This window comes from Pleurodeles waltl, chromosome 3_1 (assembly GCF_031143425.1).
Source record: "Pleurodeles waltl isolate 20211129_DDA chromosome 3_1, aPleWal1.hap1.20221129, whole genome shotgun sequence".
Classification (NCBI taxonomy): Eukaryota; Metazoa; Chordata; class Amphibia; order Caudata; family Salamandridae; genus Pleurodeles; species Pleurodeles waltl.
The window spans coordinates 45,542,871-45,562,807 of record NC_090440.1 but is presented as its reverse complement, the minus strand read 5'-3'; the positions used below and the strand labels follow the sequence as shown (position 1 = coordinate 45,562,807).

General features: G+C 47.6%; 1 protein-coding gene across 1 annotated transcript in view; it reads left to right on the top strand.

Annotated features, from left to right (window-relative positions):
• The window catches only part of TTC17 (tetratricopeptide repeat domain 17), a 483,695-nt gene that overhangs the window by 330,004 nt on the left and 133,754 nt on the right, over positions 1 to 19,937 (top strand). Inside the window, exons 19-20 of the mRNA XM_069221809.1 lie at positions 933 to 1,092; positions 13,067 to 13,187. Coding sequence (XP_069077910.1) covers positions 933 to 1,092; positions 13,067 to 13,187 — 281 coding nt within the window. The remainder of the gene's footprint in view (positions 1 to 932; positions 1,093 to 13,066; positions 13,188 to 19,937) is intronic.

The window sequence follows — 19,937 nt, the reverse complement described above, 5'->3', positions numbered from 1 at the left end:
TTCCAAACTAAGGTGGTATGGTGGGCAAAAAACGTTGGATTGGGATGTGGCCCTAAGTGAGCAATTTCTGAGATTAATTCAAGCATTCCATCCATCACCTTGTTGTTGCAGTTGACCGATTTTCAGGTAGTCTGGGACTACTTCTTGGGTCAGAGAGATGCTGTTGACCTTTTCAGGAAGGGGGATGGAGGAGGAATATATGTTTTTTTACAGTGGTCGCGGGGATTAGCTCAGTAAACAACGATGAGCTTCATGAGTGTGAGTCAAGTCAGTTGGTGTTATCACCACCTCTTCAGAAGATTTGTGACAAGGTGAGTGGTGTTGATCACTGTTCCCTTCACCTCAGGGCTATGTGCCCATCGTGCAGGCACGGACAGTGTGCGCCAACCGAAGGCAAGACCTTGTAATGCAGGCTCTTGACTCTTCTCCTCACAATCAGTATTCATATATGCCAAATGAGGTGTCTAAAATCACAGGGTCCCTGTTGTGCTTTTTAGTGTCATAAATTTGAATGCCAAATTGTAATAATTCATGATTTGCTCATTTTACACCTGCTATGTATTCATTGCCTACAGACCTATCAGCTATGCTTTTGTGAAGCCACATGAATGGAAAGAACAGTAAAACAAAAAACTTTGAACAACGTGATAGTGTAGTTCTTTCCTTTTTCCTTCTGGAAGCAAAAATTAATACCTGCTTCCGTACTTGACCACATTGTGTTATCCTGGTAAAATCTGTTGTCATCCTTCTTCCCCTATAAGCCGCATATGACCGTGCATACAGAGGCAAGGCACCATGTATAATTGTACATTTCTTTATATGATTTTCCCCAACATTGCTTTTGCATGTCCTGATTTAAGAAGTGGGTTGCACCATGTCTCCTATCGTTATTGTTCGGTATTCCTCACTCAGAGCTCTTCTTTTTTTTTCAGATTACCTTCCAAGTTAAACGTCTCAAGAAACCCAAGGCTGACAGCCTAGATGTTCGGGATGCAGCTGGACAGAGCAAAATGGACAGGGCTAATGTGGACCTTGAAAACCATTCTTGGACAGCTCTGGAAATTAGTGGGCCAAAGATACCATCTCCACATGGTACAGTTAAACAGCATGGCATTGGGAATCAGAGTATTGCCCTTTAGACATGTAGGTGACATGTAGAAAGGCTGACTGTTACCAGCTAGATGCCAGTAGAATGTCCTGTATTGCACAGACTTTCACTATTGTGGTGAACTGTGGTGCTAAGGAATCATCATCATTAGGAGTGTGCCTAAAAGTATAATTATAAGTAGTGGTATCTAATTTCTGACTTCTAGTTGCAGAATCCTTACCTTTGAATTTTCCCCAGGTGTCAGACTGGATTCACAGGTTTTTGTGAGCAGTACACATGTGCGCCCGTTAGGTGGTGTTGATCGGCTCCGCGTCCATCGTCTGCATCATCCATGCTGGATATGACGTTGCGGTTCCTATAGAAGCGCAACCCCGGCGCACTGATGGCATTTCTTTTCTTTCCACGACAGCAACATTGATCCGAAGAGAGCTACCCCTCAGTCATTTTTTGACAGGCCTTTATTCAAATTGTGTCTGTTTTTTCGAGTGTTTTACTCATGGTGCATCAAGGATGTGGTCTCAGAAGACCAGCTTCAAGCCCTGTGGTTCTTGTCATTGGACAATGTCCATGACGAATCTGCACCTCGTGTGTCTTTGGTGCCTGGAGCGTGACCATAACCCGAAGTTGTGCTCTGAGAGTCAGGGCATGTCTCAGAAGGCTTTGAGGGAGCAGTCCCTGAAGCTGATGACGCTCGACTCCGCGCAAGTCAAGAGTGGAGGAAGGTCCCAGGGTCGGTCGCAGGGTCATCCATCCTTGTCGTCCCACTCCAAGTCCTTGTGGCGATTGGGTAAGTTGAGGCACATGAAAAAATCAAAGAAGTCGAAGCGATCTTCGACTTCTCCTCGTCCAACGGCCGACGAGACGAGGAAGCATCGGTGCTCTAGGCCTTGTTCTGCAGAACCTGGGCCTGGGCCGAACTCCACATCTACACAAGTTTACGGGAGCTGGAGTGACCCCTGCCCAACTCCAAGAGTTTTACAAGTCCACAAGCCTCATTTTTGAGCAGCTGGACACTGCTAGAGCACCATTGGGGCTGCAGAGTCGGAAGGGGCCCCTTGGGTTCTGCGCCGGCGGCTCGCAGGGGTCCTGAAGGGTGGATTAGGGCTAACACTACTGTGCTCTGTTTTGAACCTCAGTGGTGTAGGTAGGAGTTCTGATACTTTAGCATTTTCACACTATGGTGCGGCTTTTCCTATGTTTCACTTTCTTTGTCACCACTCTATTATGTTTCATTATCCTAATCATTGCAGTACATGCCATTTTATCTAGAATGCAGTTGATTTAATAAAATAAATTGAACCAGTCTTCTGCTTCTGTTTGTCTTTGCATGTGTGAGATGAATGTAACCGAGAGCAAAGAATGAGATTTGTTCCACCATGATTTCCCTGAGAAATCAGGATGTCATGCTCATGGCTGCCACAAATCACAGCCACTTTCGGGTGCTGGTGAGGTACTCCTAGCTGCCCAGAAAGGTTATGCCGGTGTGGGATTGGATTCAGTTCCCCACAAACTGATGGTGTTGCCCCCCAAATCCAGCAGTGTCATTGTTATCGTGAGAGCGAACACAACCCTTGAGCCGTCCGCCCCCATGGGTCGTGCCCTCTCCATTGTAATCCCAGACTCCAACATGGGGGCCAAGTTTCTTTCTTGATGCAACACCCCATCCCTGAGAGCTTGGTTATCCAGGCCTCTACCTCCTAGGGCAATCTCTCTTCCTCTCTCCTGGATAGAGAATCCAAAAGGGTGATCTCACCTGGGAAGATATTTTCTTCCACTAGCCTTTCATTGCTTTCAGTGAACACCGCTTGCCTTTTTTGCCATTATTCCCACATGCTGTGGGGCACGGTTGGGCAGGTCCTGTAGGAAGCCAAGGCTGTATTCTCTGAGGCTATTGCCGACAGGAGAGATGCAACGAAGTTCACAATCCATTGCAGACTGGACACAACAGACTCGCTGGGCAGAACAGTTTCATCAGCAGAGGCCCTGAGGCTTGAGGACATCTGGCTTTTCAAGGGATGTCGAGACCTCTTTGATAGCAATGCCCTTTGATGGCACTCATCTCTAAAGAGACAGTGCAAACTCTGCGCTCAAGCTCTTCAAGGATTCTCTGGCTGCAGCCAGGTCTTTAGGTCTCGCAGTGCCCCATGTCCCGCCCAGTCACCCTTTTGTGGCTATGGAAGGGACCTCCAACCACATCCATTCCCAGCCAGCCACAATGTTGTGCATGCTGCTGGGACCCACCAACCTCATGGATCAGGTGGCCAGCAGTCAGGACAGTCACCCCCACCCCTGCAGCCCCTAAACCTTCCTATTCTGACTCCCCCGCCATGGGCCAGTTGCGGCACAATTTGCTATCACCTGCTTCGACACGGTCCAGATCTCAGAGGGAACTGCGCAAGATCTGCAATGGTGGTTAACGAACCGCGATTGGGTCAGAGGCAAATCCCTTTCCCAATCAGATCTGACAGTAGTGACAGATGCGTCACTCCTGGGATGGGGTGGCTATCTGGAAGAGGTGGAGATAATAGGCATCTAGTCTCCAGCGGAATCTGAAATCCACATCAGCCTGTTGGAGCTCCCTGCGATCTGGCTAGCATTGAAGGGATTTCTTCCCTCTCTCAAGGGAAAGGTAGTGCAGGTGTTCATGGACAACACCACCACCATGTGGTACTACAACAAGCAGGGCGGTTTGGGGTCGTGGACCCTTTGTCAAGTGGCTCTGCGCCTCTGGACATGGCTGGAACAACAAGTCATATCCCTGATGGTTCAACCTTTGTGGGGATCTCTGAATGCCAGAGCAGATGAACACGGCCGAAAATGTCTAGTGAATCACAGATGGTGTTTCCATTCGGAGATGGTGCAAAGTCTCTTTCAGCAAAGGGGAGACCAGAGGGCGCACAATATCAGCAGTTTTGTGCATTGTAGTTTTTAAGGTGACAATTGCTCAGAGATGCTTTTTGTCTTGAGTGGAACTCAGGCTTCCTGCCTTTCCATCCATACCACTTCTGCCCAGAATTCTCAAGAAGATCAAGAACAACTGGACTCAGATAGTTCTTGTGACTCTGGACTGTGCATGGAGAGTCTTGTTTCCTGAGCTGCTGAGCATATCCATCGATCCGTGATCAGACTGCTCCTTCGGTTGGATCTTCTGTTGCAGCAGCAGGGGGAGGGTTCTGCACCCAAACCTGTCACCTCCCTGTCTTCTTGCGTGAAGGTTGGACGGCGACAGTTGACAGCTTTTGACTTTCCTCCCGAAGTCTGCAGCGTAATCTTGGCAGCCAGGCATCCCTCCACCAAGACTTTATATGCCTGTCTATGAAAGAGAGTTGTGACATGGTGCACAAACAGGTCTGCGGACCCCCTTTATGCCCCTCTCTCCAAGGTTCTGTTGTTTATCCTTTCCTTGTCCCAGCAGGGCTCTGCTATGGGCAATCTCGAAGGTTATTTGTCTGCTGTTTCTGCTTTTTTGGGGTTGACTGATCAACATTCTTTATAGGTTCCTCAAAGGCCTTACACATATTTTTCCTCCATCCCCATTCATTATGCCCCAGTGGGATCTGATTTTGGTTTTGACATTTTTTATGTGTTCTCCTATTAAGCCTCTCCAAAATTGTCCGCTCAAGCTTCTCACTTTGAAAACAGCCTTCCTTGTGTCCATTACATCTGCCCGCAGGGTGAGTGAGCTGCAGGCATTACCATCTAAGCCGCCCTACCTTTCCCTTTATCCTGATAAAGTGGTGCTTTGTACTAGGGCCTCCTTTCTGCCGAAAGTGGTTACATCCTTTCATATAGGTCAGTTAATCACCTTGCCTACTTTTTACACACTCCCCTCATCTTTCTAAGGAAGAGGAGAGACTCCACCGCCTGGATCCAAAAAGAGTGTTGAGGTTCTACCTTGATCGTACCAAAGAGTTCCGGGTGGATGATCAACTCTGTCAGCTATGTGGGTGCGAAGAAAGGTCGGGCAGTACAGAAGCAGCCCATCTCCAGATGGATCGTTTTGTGCATTATGATCTGCTGTGCACTGGCAAAAATGCAACAACCTGAGGATTTGCCTGCATATTCTACTCAAGCTAAAGCTGCGACCATTGGGTTAGCACACATAGTTCCAGTCCTTCACATCTGTCTTGCGGCAAGGTGGGCATCTCTGCACACATTTATCAAACACTACTGCCTGGACAGTCTGGTCTGTAGGGATGGGCACCTTGCTCCTTTGATCCTGCAGGACTTTCTAGTTTAAGCTGCACATTACTCCCATCCTCCCCTTTCTACAAACTGATTTCTAGGTACAGTGACTCACCTTTCAGGGCCTTAGTTTTTGACACACCAGTAGTCAGTTTCTTTATGGCTCTGCGATTCTGGTGTGGAATTTCATTACAAATAAACTGATGTCAGCATGCCGGGGTGTCACCTATATAGGAATCGCAACGTCATATCTGGCACAGATGCGGAGCTGATCGGCGGCACCTTAACGGCGAGCAGGGGTGCTGCACACAAAAATCTCAGGATCCAGTCTGAAGCCTGGGGAAAATTCAGAGCTAAGGAATCTGCAACTAGATAGTGTCTTTACTAGATAAGGTGTTACGGAAGGCAAGTAACTTGTTCTTTAGTTTGAGGTAGGAGAAATTTCCAAAGTAGACGCACATGAACAGAAAAAAAGTAGCTGCTGCAAATTTTTCTAAATTTTGGAATGCTGACCAAAGTTTTCAAGATTACACTTGCAACCAGAACCTACTATAGAGAGAGGGTGAGGTGAAAAGACAACTTTAATGTGGGCTGCATGCAGCAAAGTGCTTTGAACTGTATCCCTCCTTGACTGGCAGCCAGTAGAAAACATTGTTCTGATTCAGAAGGTGGCAAGGCCGGCCCTGGGCTGTGATAAAAGAGCACTCCTCTAAGATAGGATACTATCCTGGTTTCCAGTTTTATAAACTATTTGCAGGAGGTTGGCGAGATAACAGGGGGTTACCAGTGTTGGTCTGCCACCACTCTAGTAAAATCAGTCATCTGGCAAAGCTGGTATCTAGTTTCAGCCTTAAATCACCCTGTAGTGCAGTGACAGTTGACTTTGTTACCTAGGCAAGTTATTCTAAATGGTAGTCGGCTTCCTTGAGTGTCTGTACTTGCTCGCTGCCAGTTGCACAATTTTGATAGGGTAAGGCATTTACGAAACAACTTTGACTGGAACTGCTACAGCAGAGGCTGCACCATAGCAGTGACGCCGTAATAGTCCTGAAGAATTAGTGTAAGGAAATGCCTCCTTGGCATGGTTGCCCCCTGACTTTTTGCCTTTGCTGATGCTATGTTTACAATTGAAAGTGTGCTGAGGCCTGCTAACCAGGCCCCAGCACCAGTGTTCTTTCCCTAACCTGTACTTTTGTATCCACAATTGGCAGACCCTGGCATCCAGATAAGTCCCTTGTAACTGGTACTTCTAGTACCAAGGGCCCTGATGCCAAGGAAGGTCTCTAAGGGCTGCAGCATGTCTTATGCCACCCTGGAGACCTCTCACTCAGCACATACACACTGCTTGCCAGCTTGTGTGTGCTAGTAAGGACAAAACGAGTAAGTCGACATGGCACTCCCCTCAGGGTGCCATGCCAGCCTCTCACTGCCTATGCAGTATAGGTAAGACACCCCTCTAGCAGGCCTTACAGCCCTAAGGCAGGGTGCACTATACCATAGGTGAGGGTACCAGTGCATGAGCATGGTACCCCTACAGTGTCTAAACAAAACCTTAGACATTGTAAGTGCAGGGTAGCCATAAGAGTATATGGTCTGGGAGTCTGTCAAACACGAACTCCACAGCACCATAATGGCTACACTGAAAACTGGGAAGTTTGGTATCAAACTTCTCAGCACAATAAATGCACACTGATGCCAGTGTACATTTTATTGTAAAATACACCACAGAGGGCACCTTAGAGGTGCCCCCTGAAACTTAACCGACTGTCTGTGTAGGCTGACTAGTTCCAGCAGCCTGCCACACCAGAGACATGTTGCTGGCCCCATGGGGAGAGTGCCTTTGTCACTCTGAGGCCAGTAACAAAGCCTGCACTGGGTGGAGATGCTAACACCTCCCCCAGGCAGGAGCTGTGACACCTGGCGGTGAGCCTCAAAGGCTCACCCCTTTGTCACAGCCCAGCAGGGCACTCCAGCTTAGTGGAGTTGCCCGCCCCCTCCGGCCACGGCCCCCACTTTTGGCGGCAAGGCTGGAGGGAACAAAGAAAGCAACAAGGAGGAGTCACTGGCCAGTCAGGACAGCCCCTAAGGTGTCCTGAGCTGAGGTGACTCTGACTTTTAGAAATCCTCCATCTTGCAGATGGAGGATTCCCCCAATAGGGTTAGGATTGTGACCCCCTCCCCTTGGGAGGAGGCACAAAGAGGGTGTACCCACCCTCAGGGCTAGTAGCCATTGGCTACTAACCCCCCAGACCTAAACACGCCCTTAAATTTAGTATTTAAGGGCTACCCTGAACCCTAGAAAATTAGATTCCTGCAAACTACAAGAAGAAGGACTGCCTAGCTGAAAACCCCTGCAGAGGAAGACCAGAAGACGACAACTGCCTTGGCTCCAGAAACTCACCGGCCTGTCTCCTGCCTTCCAAAGATCCTGCTCCAGCGACGCCTTCCAAAGGGACCAGCGACCTCGACATCCTCTGAGGACTGCCCCTGCTTCGAAAAGACAAGAAACTCCCGAGGACAGCGGACCTGCTCCAAGAAAGGCTGCAACTTTGTTTCCAGCAGCCTTGAAAGAACCCTGCAAGCTCCCCGCAAGAAGCGTGAGACTTGCAACACTGCACCCGGTGACCCCGACTCGGCTGGTGGAGATCCAACACCTCAGGAGGGACCCCAGGACTACTCTGATACTGTGAGTACCAAAACCTGTCCCCCCTGAGCCCCCACAGCGCCGCCTGCAGAGGGAATCCCGAGGCTTCCCCTGACCGCGACTCTTTGAATCCAAAGTCCCGACGCCTGGGAGAGACCCTGCACCCGCAGCCCCCAGGACCTGAAGGACCGGACTTTCACTGGAGAAGTGACCCCCAGGAGTCCCTCTCCCTTGCCCAAGTGGAGGTTTCCCCGAGGAATCCCCCCCTTGCCTGCCTGCAGCGCTGAAGAGATCCCGAGATCTCTCATAGACTAACATTGCGAACCCGACGCCTGTTTCTACACTGCACCCGGCCGCCCCCGCGCTGCTGAGGGTGAAATTTCTGTGTGGGCTTGTGTCCCCCCCGGTGCCCTACAAAACCCCCCTGGTCTGCCCTCCGAAGACGTGTGTACTTACCTGCAAGCAGACCGGAACCGGGGCACCCCCTTCTCTCCCTTCTAGCCTATGTGTTTTGGGCACCACTTTGAACTCTGCACCTGACCGGCCCTGAGCTGCTGGTGTGGTAACTTTGGGGTTGCTCTGAACCCCCAACGGTGGGCTACCTTGGACCAAGAACTGAACCCTGTAAGTGCCTTACTTACCTGGTAAAACTAACAAAAACTTACCTCCCCTAGGAACTGTGAAAATTGCACTAAGTGTCCACTTTTGAAACAGCTATTTGTCAATAACTTGAAAAGTATACATGCAATTTTTATGATTTAAAGTTCCTAAAGTACTTACCTGCAATACCTTTCGAATGAGATATTACATGTAGAATTTGAACCTGTGGTTCTTAAAATAAACTAAGAAAAGATATTTTTCTATACAAAAACCTATTGGCTGGATTTGTCTCTGAGTGTGTGTACCTCATTTATTGTCTATGTGTATGTACAACAAATGCTTAACACTACTCCTTGGATAAGCCTACTGCTCGACCACACTACCACAAAATAGAGCATTAGTATTATCTATTTTTACCACTATTTTACCTCTAAGGGGAACCCTTGGACTCTGTGCATGCTATTCCTTACTTTGAAATAGCACATACAGAGCCAACTTCCTACATTTAGTAATTCATCTTTAAGACTTTTCACTACCATCAGAAGGAACACCGTTTCTTCGTATAATTAAGAGCGAACACATCATGTGAGAGCTCGCTGTCAAATTTTTGTATTTTTAAATTTGGTGCAGTGGTGATCAGGAAACATTTACCCAGGAGTACATCCAATTTGACATTAGTAGCTACAGGGGTACGAAGAGAGGGTATCTATTAGTTAGGTGGAATTATGAGTAGTGAGATCTAACTTTATTCTCTGCGTAGAAGTAGTTGGCAGTGGTGTTTCTTAAGTTGTAATAGACTTAGTTGCAACGTATTCGATTCAGCGGTAGAGCGAAGCTTGTTAATTCAATCTTCTATTTTTGAGGCTCACATTGTCTCTGTTTCCATCCACCTATTACTTTCCTCTGTCCATGTCCCGTCCCTACCACCCCGCCCTCAGGTATACTATGCGTGTGAGTATGGCATTGGAAGACTGAGACCACAGGCATGGAAATGTCACATTGTGCATGTCCCCCTTTATGAAGCATATTACAAGTCTCACCACTTCCCTAAACCTTGTGTGGGTACCATCTTTCCCTAACGTTTACTGTAAGGAAATGCCTCCTTGGCATGGTTGCCCCTGACTTTTTGCCTTTGCTGATGCTATGTTTACAATTGAAAGTGTGCTGAGGCCTGCTAACCAGGCCCCAGCACCAGTGTTCTTTCCCTAACCTGTACTTTTGTATCCACAATTGGCAGACCCTGGCATCCAGATAAGTCCCTTGTAACTGGTACTTCTAGTACCAAGGGCCCTGATGCCAAGGAAGGTCTCTAAGGGCTGCAGCATGTCTTATGCCACCCTGGAGACCTCTCACTCAGCACAGACACACTGCTTGCCAGCTTGTGTGTGCTAGTGAGGACAAAACGAGTAAGTCGACATGGCACTCCCCTCAGGGTGCCATGCCAGCCTCTCACTGCCTATGCAGTATAGGTAAGACACCCCTCTAGCAGGCCTTACAGCCCTAAGGCAGGGTGCACTATACCATAGGTGAGGGTACCAGTGCATGAGCATGGTACCCCTACAGTGTCTAAACAAAACCTTAGACATTGTAAGTGCAGGGTAGCCATAAGAGTATATGGTCTGGGAGTCTGTCAAACACGAACTCCACAGCACCATAATGGCTACACTGAAAACTGGGAAGTTTGGTATCAAACTTCTCAGCACAATAAATGCACACTGATGCCAGTGTACATTTTATTGCAAAATACACCCCAGAGGGCACCTTAGAGGTGCCCCCTGAAACTTAACCGACTGTCTGTGTAGACTGACTAGTTCCAGCAGCCTGCCACACTAGAGACATGTTGCTGGCCCCATGGGGAGAGTGCCTTTGTCACTCTGAGGCCAGTTACAAAGCCTGCACTGGGTGGAGATGCTAACACCTCCCCCAGGCAGGAGCTGTGACACCTGGCGGTGAGCCTCAAAGGCTCACTCCTTTGTCCCAGCCCAGCAGGGCACTCCAGCTTAGTGGAGTTGCCCGCCCCCTCCGGCCACGGCCCCCACTTTTGGCGGCAAGGCTGGAGGGAACAAAGAAAGCAACAAGGAGGAGTCACTGGCCAGTCAGGACAGCCCCTAAGGTGTCCTGAGCTGAGGTGACTCTAACTTTTAGAAATCCTCCATCTTGCAGATGGAGGATTCCCCCAATAGGGTTAGGATTGTGTCCCCCTCCCCTTGGGAGAAGGCACAAAGAGGGTGTACCCACCCTCAGGGCTAGTAGCCATTGGCTACTAACCCCCCAGACCTAAACACGCCCTTAAATTTAGTATTTAAGGGCTACCCTGAACCCTAGAAAATTAGATTCCTGCAACAACAAGAAGAAGGACTGCCCAGCTGAAAACCCCTGCAGAGGAAGACCAGAAGACAACAACTGCCTTGGCTCCAGAAACTCACCGGCCTGTCTCCTGCCTTCCAAAGAACTCTGCTCCAGCGACGCCTTCCAAAGGGACCAGCGACCTCTGAATCCTCTGAGGACTGCCCTGCTTCGACGACGACAAGAAACTCCCGAGGACAGCGGACCTGCTCCAAAAAGACTGCAACTTTGTTTCAAGAAGCAGCTTTAAAGAACCCTGCAACTCCCCGCAAGAAGCGTGAGACTTGCAACACTGCACCCGGCGACCCCGACTCGGCTGGTGGAGAACCAACACCTCAGGGAGGACCCCCGGACTACTCTCCGACTGTGAGTACCAAAACCTGTCCCCCCTGAGCCCCCACAGCGCCGCCTGCAGAGGGAATCCCGAGGCTTCCCCTGACCGCGACTCTCTGAAACCTAAGTCCCGACGCCTGGAAAAGACCCTGCACCCGCAGCCCCCAGGACCTGAAGGACCGGACTTTCACTGGAGAAGTGACCCCCAGGAGTCCCTCTCCCTTGCCCAAGTGGAGGTTTCCCCGAGGAAGCCCCCCCTTGCCTGCCTGCAGCGCTGAAGAGATCCGTTGATCTCTCATAGACTAACATTGCAAACCCGACGCTTGTTTCTACACTGCACCCGGCCGCCCCCGCGCTGCTGAGGGTGAAATTTCTGTGTGGGCTTGTGTCCCCCCCCGGTGCCCTACAAAACCCCCCTGGTCTGCCCTCCGAAGACGCGGGTACTTACCTGCAAGCAGACCGGAACCGGGGCACCCCCTTCTCTCCATTCTAGCCTATGCGTTTTGGGCACCACTTTGAACTCTGCACCTGACCGGCCCTGAGCTGCTGGTGTGGTAACTTTGGGATTGCTCTGAACCCCCAACGGTGGGCTATCTTGGACCAAGAACTGAACCCTGTAAGTGTCTTACTTACCTGGTAAAACTAACAAAAACTTACCTCCCCCAGGAACTGTGAAAATTGCACTAAGTGTCCACTTTTAAAGTAGCTATTTGTGAATAACTTGAAAAGTATACATGCAATTGAAATGATTCAAAGTTCCTAATGTACTTACTTGCAATACCTTTCAAACAAGATATTACATGTTAAATTTGAACCTGTCCTTCTTAAAATAAACTAAGAAAAGATATTTTTCTATAACAAAACCTATTGGCTGGATTTGTCTCTGAGTGTGTGTACCTCATTTATTGTCTATGTGTATGTACAACAAATGCTTAACACTACTCCTTGGATAAGCCTACTGCTCGACCACACTACCACAAAATAGAGCATTAGTATTATCTCTTTTTACCACTATTTTACCTCTAAGGGGAACCCTTGGACTCTGTGCATGCTATTCCTTACTTTGAAATAGCACATACAGAGCCAACTTCCTACATTTACCCTGTTACTTTTCTCCTTTGTACTTCTCCTTGTCCCGTTCCTCCATTGTCATGGTGCTCATAACCCTGTGTCCCTTTTCCCTGCCCCCTTTCTTTTCTCCCCACCCTAATCATGACTGGTCTTTTCTTTTCCCCTCCACCAAGTTTGCATGTTAGAGAGAAACCACAACAGTGTAAGACTACATTAGTGCCAAAAGTCATAGTCGCGCCAATAACCTTGTAGTGCTTGTACCTTCTAGGGCATGGGACAGTAAATCGACGATATAGAGCATGAAATAGTTTGTTTGAAAGAATGTATATATATTTTTTTACTTGTATGTATTACAGACACACATATTAATTTCTAAAGAGAATCTTCAAGGTACAAAAATGTTCATGTTGTGGGGTCTTAGTACACCATAGACTAAAAAGCACCAGATTGTTTAATTATAGGAAAGTTCCTGAAACGTTAGACCATATCTTAAAAACGCCTACATCTTGCTACAAGAAGACAAGATCACCATAGAGGGCAGAATACATGCCAGGAGATTGTGTCTTGTGTATCCTCGGAGTTCAGAGGAACCCCCGTTACAGGTTTTAGTACACTTTACCTATCTGTTTAATGAAGCATGCTGTACCGTGAGTGTGCATTTAGAATTTGCACTGCTGCTAGTTTTGTGCAGTGCATTGACAGTGCATGATTCAAAATTTTGTCTGCCTTTCGCCTTTCGCCCCGAAGAAATGTTCTTCTTTTTTGTCTCTTTCCCATAGGAAAGAAGCCTGATTACCGCAGTTTGGGATGGCCGAGCCCGGAAGAGTGCGCAAAACTCCGCAGAGTGGAGCTGTCTACAGTAGCTAGCACATGGCTTGCAGTGTCTGCCAAAAATATTGAGTGAGTAGATAGTCCTTCTTCAGTGTCTGTGCCAGACATTGCAGTTCACACTGAGGCATCACCTCAGTCCAGTGACAACGCTCCCTGAGTCCTGACTAATTTTACTATAAATCACATCACCTGAGTATAGATAATACCATTGTGAGGGAGCCATTAGTTTAAATGCTTGAAAGTCACAGAAGACTTTGCCATTCATGTGAAACTGGGCATTTGACGGCTTATCACTGTTGACAGGTCTGCTTTAGTGCTTCTTTTGCGGTTTTATGCCACTGACTGTGCCCACATCACCTTTTTCCAATGAAAAAGCTGTCTGTTTTGTAAATTAGTTTATTTCCTACCTTGAAGCATCTTCTCAGTGTGTCCCAGCATGTATTGAAGTTAACATTGACAAAGTTTATACGTTTGTGTGACAGCACTTGTGAGCTTGCCCATAGCAAATGTTCTGCCTGAGGTGAAATATAAGGTTTTTACTTTGAGAGTACAGTCATTTTTGGTCTATTTGTCCGCCATTAGTACATTCTCTCTTACTATGTGTAGGACTTGGCAGCAAATCCAGCTTGCCTGACTTATTGTTCACTGCAACATGCCGGAATGTGACTGAGTTCCTTCTTAATTTATGCCTCATCCCCATCTCCCCTCCAAACACCTCTTCCCTAAAGGCACATCGTAAACTTCAAGCTTCGGCAAAAGTATCTTTTATTCTTGATAGTGAGTACAATGACAGGTCCAGTTGTGCTAAAAACCTCAGATACATTCAATTATTGATCTTTAAAACAGTTTTTACTGAGCTGCTAATTGGGAATAGAAAGATTCAATTGACATGGAATAAGACCCACCTGCCAGTAGTGAGTGGCATATCCAGAGCAAGGACAAGACTTCTCGGTGGGACAAAGTATGAGCAGTGGAAGTGCTATTTTAGTGCTATCCGTGTACCAGGAAATGGAAAGTTGGTTGTCACTATACCCATCACGGCTGAAGAGAACTGTCTCTAATGTTGGAGTCATTACTTGGAGTACTGTGATGTCCTGTTCGGACTTCCTTCGCGCTCTTGGTGATTCGGTCTCCACAGTCCAGGCTCCAAATCATTTCTTGCATTGCAAAGAGTTAGACATTTGCTTCAGAGCCATGTTGCTTGTGAAACTGGTACTGTGCTTCTTTGAAGTACCTCCACTCCCAACGTCTCAGTTGCCGAAAATGTAAATGCCACAGCATTATTTGCATGGTGCCTTGACTGAGTGGTCTGTTTCTGTAGAGTTTACCCCAACATTCTTGGAAGGACTACAAGGTAGATGGTACCAACTTCAGCAGTCACAGTGTAAAGCTACTGCCTAAGGTGCCACCATGTTTAAATCTAGCTGGACCCCCAGTTACAGTTCAGAACTGATTATACCAGAGCCATCAAGAAAGGCTTTGATATGCTTGAGGAGCCAAATTCTCCCTCGCTGGAGCTCAGTCGCTCACTGCAACTGCGTTTATGGCAAACCATCAAAGACCTTTTTCGGTAGTGCTGCTGAGAAGCTTCTTAAGGTGCTTGCATTCCTTAACCCTTGTTGGTGCACTGAACTAACGAGTGCACTAGGTGGTCTGGCCTTCCCCACAGACTTCCCTAAAGACTCAAACGTAACCTTTGGGTTTCTTGGTACAGGTTCCTACCAGTGAGATAAAGCCTGAATTATGCAATTCCTACTGTTTCTAGATCCTGTATTTCTAACCCCTCCAATCAGAACTCCATTAAATGTCCAAGCTGTTTGGAACAAGATGACAGAGGACAGAAGCTGTCTGAGGTCTGCATTTTGGTTAATTTGGCCAGGGTCTTGGCCACTTGAATCTATCATTAAACTGGTGCCCCCGGTGCCTGTCCTAGCTTCCCCTTTTTAGTTTCTCCTGGCTCTTTTCATTCTAGCTTTGGTTGCCTTGGTTTTAAATGTTAACGAAGTATGAAGCTCTAATACCATCTCCTTCGCCTCCACGTGAGTCTCTCCTTTGGGAAATCAGTGACATAGATGCTAATGAGGAGGAAGACTATTTGAACAGTGTGCATCCGGTTTAGCTAAATGACACCCTCCCCACCAGGGCCTATGTCATTCTAAATGTCCTCCAAGAAATCAGTTGTACCCATGCTGGGATGTTTGTTGACGCTACCACATACTGATTTTCTTCCAACTGTGGTGATTGAGTGGTCTACTGCTGTTTTCCAAATGTTGTGTTAGAAGTGAATCTTGCACATAAGATAGAATGGCCTTTTCCTACTCACATCCTCATCCTCCACCGCTGTGTTTTTTTTAAACCAGGTTAATGAGCTTCCGTTGGATTCTCTGGTACTCAGTAAGGGAGAAGAGTGATTAAGCTAATATTCTCAAAATGTGTTGGTTTATACTTTACTTGCTTAGATGACTAAAATAAACCTACCAAAATAATTTGGGGCTGAATCTGCTGGAGACCGGGATTGCTGACATTTCTTGGGCATCACCTTTTTTATTGCTTCATATGTTCCCTAAGCACTGCTGCCTCTCCTCTAATACAAAGCGTATAGTTAGTGTAGACCACTATTTCCTGCTCTGGCTCAATCTGTTTCTCATATCCTCCTAGTGTTGTGCTTTTTTTGCGGATGGGAATCTTTGTAGGTGAGCAATCTGCTGGAAGTATTAATTCGATGAACAGGGTATCTAGAGACTTGTTCTTTCTGTAGATTTACCGTCTGCCTCTGCTCTATGAAGGTTAATTCCAGTGGCATTCATGTTTTTTAGATTAAGAGCTAGCAGTGCCTTCATCAGGGATGTTATTTTGAGAGTATGAAAATCAGACCATACTGCTGGTGCCTCAAATGGATCTAGTGTGGCATTTCCAGGAAAGCCTCCTACCGATCTACTTTAGCAGACGCTTTTGGAACCACTTGATGTGAATTGCCTGCCATGTGGGGAATCCAGTCTGAACCATGTCGAGATGGTATCCATGACAGCATCAGGTTTTTCTAGGTGCATTTGTTCTTCTGACAGATTTTAAATTCCCTGCTGGAGGGTTATATTGTGGGAAGAGGACAGCCCCCAACACTTCAATCAACCATTGCTCCTGTTTTTAATAATTGTTCAGAGCTGTTGGTCCCCTGGAGGTTCAGTTCTCAGGTGGTGAAGGGGTGAGGTGTCGTCCGTAACCTTCCAGTGTCATGTGTGCTTGCATTTCATTGTGAGGTATCATATTTTATTTGCCAGTTCATGTATACCTTAGTATTTCATAATACTAGTTGCATGACCCTGCAAATACCATGTTTCGGGTCTTCCAAAATCCAGGTTACTTAATAAAGAGGAATCTTTCTACAAAGGGGTGAGGGTTGTACCATGCAGGCTGATCCCCCTTATAAAGTTTTCTAAACTAAGAACCACCAGCACAAGACCTTTAGGAGAATAAAGTACTATAGATTTATGGTAATACTTTATTTTATTTTTTCCTACATATTCTTTAAGTATATTTGGTAATATAGCTTCAATCCAGCAAAATTTTAACTAAGCATAGTACATGATCGTAGTTCCTCTGACTGTCTACCAATTTTGCTAATGCATTCTGCACCACATGAATGGCTAGATGGTAGGACTAATTAAAGATAAGAATTTCAAGTACCTCAGGGTACACAGGTACAAGTAATAGCTTAGTTCGATGGCATCTGTCGCTGTAGATACACATGGTATGCATGAGCTCGCCATCTGGTGTTGGGTCGGAGTGTTACAAGTTGTTTTTCTTCGAAGAAGTGTTTTCGAGTCACGGGACCGAGTGACTCCTCCTTCTGTGCTCATTGCGCATGGGCGTCGACTCCATCTTCGATTGTTTTCTTTCCGCCATCGGGTTCGGATGTGTTCCTGTCGCTCCGGGTTTCGGAACGGAAAGATAGCTGAAAACGGAAGATTTTCGACGGTATCGTTGCGATCCGGTTCGAGATAGACACATACGACGACGCGTTGAACATCGAAGCGCTTCGGTGCCCTTCGGGGTAGATTTCGGCACCCCGTCGGGGCCTAGTCGGCCCGACCGCGTGGAGAACAACGCCGATGGAACGGACCCCGTTTCGATTCTGCCCCGAATGCCACAACAAATATCCTTATACGGACCTACACTCGGTCTGTAACCTGTGCCTGTCACCCGAGCACAGCGAAGAATCCTGTGACGCCTGTCGGGCGTTCCGGTCCCGAAAAACTCTGCGCGACCGTCGAGTGAGAAGACTGCAGATGGCGTCCACGCCAAAGGAGCGTCGACAGTTCGAGACAGAAGAGGAACAGGAGGAATCCTTTTCCATCCAGGATTCAGACTCCGACGAGCTAGACTCTACAAAAACTGTGAGTAAGACGTCGAGATCAGAACTTAAAAAAGGAAAGAAGGCCCAGGGGACGCCACTGCCAACCGGCCATGGCTCCACCCAAATTCTCGGTGACCAACAATCGGCACCGAAAAAGGCCCATTCAGTGTCGAGATCGTCCGACTTCGGTCGAGACACCGGCACGCAGCCTCCTCGGGACCGAGAGAGTGCTAAACAGAAGCATCGACACCGAGAGTTCGGTGTCGACACGGATCGACGCCGAGACAGTGGCGCCGAAGACCATAGAGGCCAAGAATTTTCGGCACAGAAAAAGAGGAAGGTTACCTCGGAGCCGAAAAAACAATCAACAGGGTTTTCGGAGCCGAAAAAAGCGACATCAGACCCTGTTTCAGGCTCCTATACTGAAGAGCATTCTATGTCTTCACAAATGAAGAAACATAGATTAGAACAAGAACTGCAATCCACTGACGTGGATCACACGCAAAAGCGTATCTTTATTCAGCAGGGGACTGGGAAGATCAGTACCCTTCCACCTGTCAAACGAAAGAGAACGCTTCAGTTTATTCCTCAGCAACAAACAGCACAAAAGGTAACACCTCCTCCCTCGCCTCCACCTGTAACTCCGGCTTCGCCAACTTACACCCCGTCACATTCGCCAGCTCACACCGCCATGAGCCACGATGACCAATATCAGGATGCGTGAGACTTGTACGACGCACCAGTGTCTGATAACAGCCCAGACACATACCCAACTAGGCCATCACCACCGGAAGACAGCACAGCCTACTCACAAGTGGTGGCTAGAGCAGCACTATTCCATAATGTGGAACTACACTCGGAACAAGTAGAGGATGATTTTTTATTTAACACCCTCTCTTCAACCCACAGCTCCTACCAAAGCCTGCCGATGCTCCCAGGCATGCTACGCCATGCAAAGGACATTTTCAAGGAGCCAGTTAAAAGTAGGGCAGTGACGCCTAGGGTGGACAAAAAGTATAAGGCGCCTCCTACGGACCCTGTATTCATCACCTCTCAGCTGCCACCAGATTCTGTGGTGGTAGGGGCTGCCAGAAAACGGGCAAATTCACACACTTCTGGGGATGCACCTCCCCCAGATAAAGAAAGCAGGAAGTTCGATGCAGCCGGGAAGAGGGTTGCTGTCCAAGCAGCAAACCAGTGGCGCATCGCAAATTCACAAGCGCTGCTAGCGCGATACGACAGAGCCCACTGGGATGAGATGCAGCATCTCATTGAACATCTCCCAAAAGATCTGCAAAAAGAGCAAAACAGGTTGTTGAGGAGGGTCAAAACATTTCCAACAATCAAATACGCTCCTCCATGGATGCAGCAGACACGGCCGCAAGGACCATTAATACGTCGGTTACCATCCGTAGGCACGCATGGCTCAGAACGTCTGGATTCAAGCCAGAAATTCAGCAGGCAGTGCTTAACATGCCAGTAAACGAAAAACTTCTGTTCGGTCCGGAGGTCGACACAGCCATAGAAAAGCTCAAGAAGGACACTGACACTGCCAAGGCCATGGGCGCACTCTACTCCCCGCAGAGCAGAGGATCTTATAACACCTTCCGCAAAACACCTTTTAGAGGAGGGTTTCGGGGTCAGGCCACACAAGCTAGCACCTCACAGTCCGCACCGCCCACCTACCAGGGACAGTACAGGGGAGGTTTTCGGGGCCAGTATAGAGGGGGGCAATTCCCTAGGAATAGAGGAAGATTTCAAAGCCCCAAAACCACTACCAACAAGCAGTGACTCACACGTCACTCACCCCTCCCACACAACACCAGTGGGGGGGAGGATACGTCAATATTACGAAGCATGGGACAAAATAACTACAGACACATGGGTCCTAGCAATTATCCAACATGGTTATTGCATTGAATTCCTGCAATTCCCTCCAGACATACCACCAAAATCACAAAATTTATCAAAATACCATTCACAGCTTCTAGAGATAGAAGTTCAAGCACTACTGCAAAAAAATGCAATAGAATTAGTACCAAGCACACAAATAAACACAGGAGTTTATTCACTGTACTTCTTGATACCAAAAAAGGACGAAACACTGAGACCAATTCTAGACCTCAGAGTAGTAAACACATTCATCAAATCAGACCACTTTCACATGGTCACACTACAAGAAGTGTTACCATTGCTCAAAAAACACAACTACATGACAACCCTAGACCTCAAGGACGCATATTTCCATATACCAATACATCAATCACACAGGAAATATCTAAGGTTTGTATTCAAAGGAATACATTACCAATTCAAAGTATTGCCTTTTGGTTTAACAACCGCTCCAAGAGTATTCACAAAATGCCTAGCAGTAGTCGCTGCACACATCAGAAGGCAGCAAATACATGTGTTCCCGTATCTAGACGACTGGCTAATCAAAACCAGTTCGCTCACACAATGCTCAA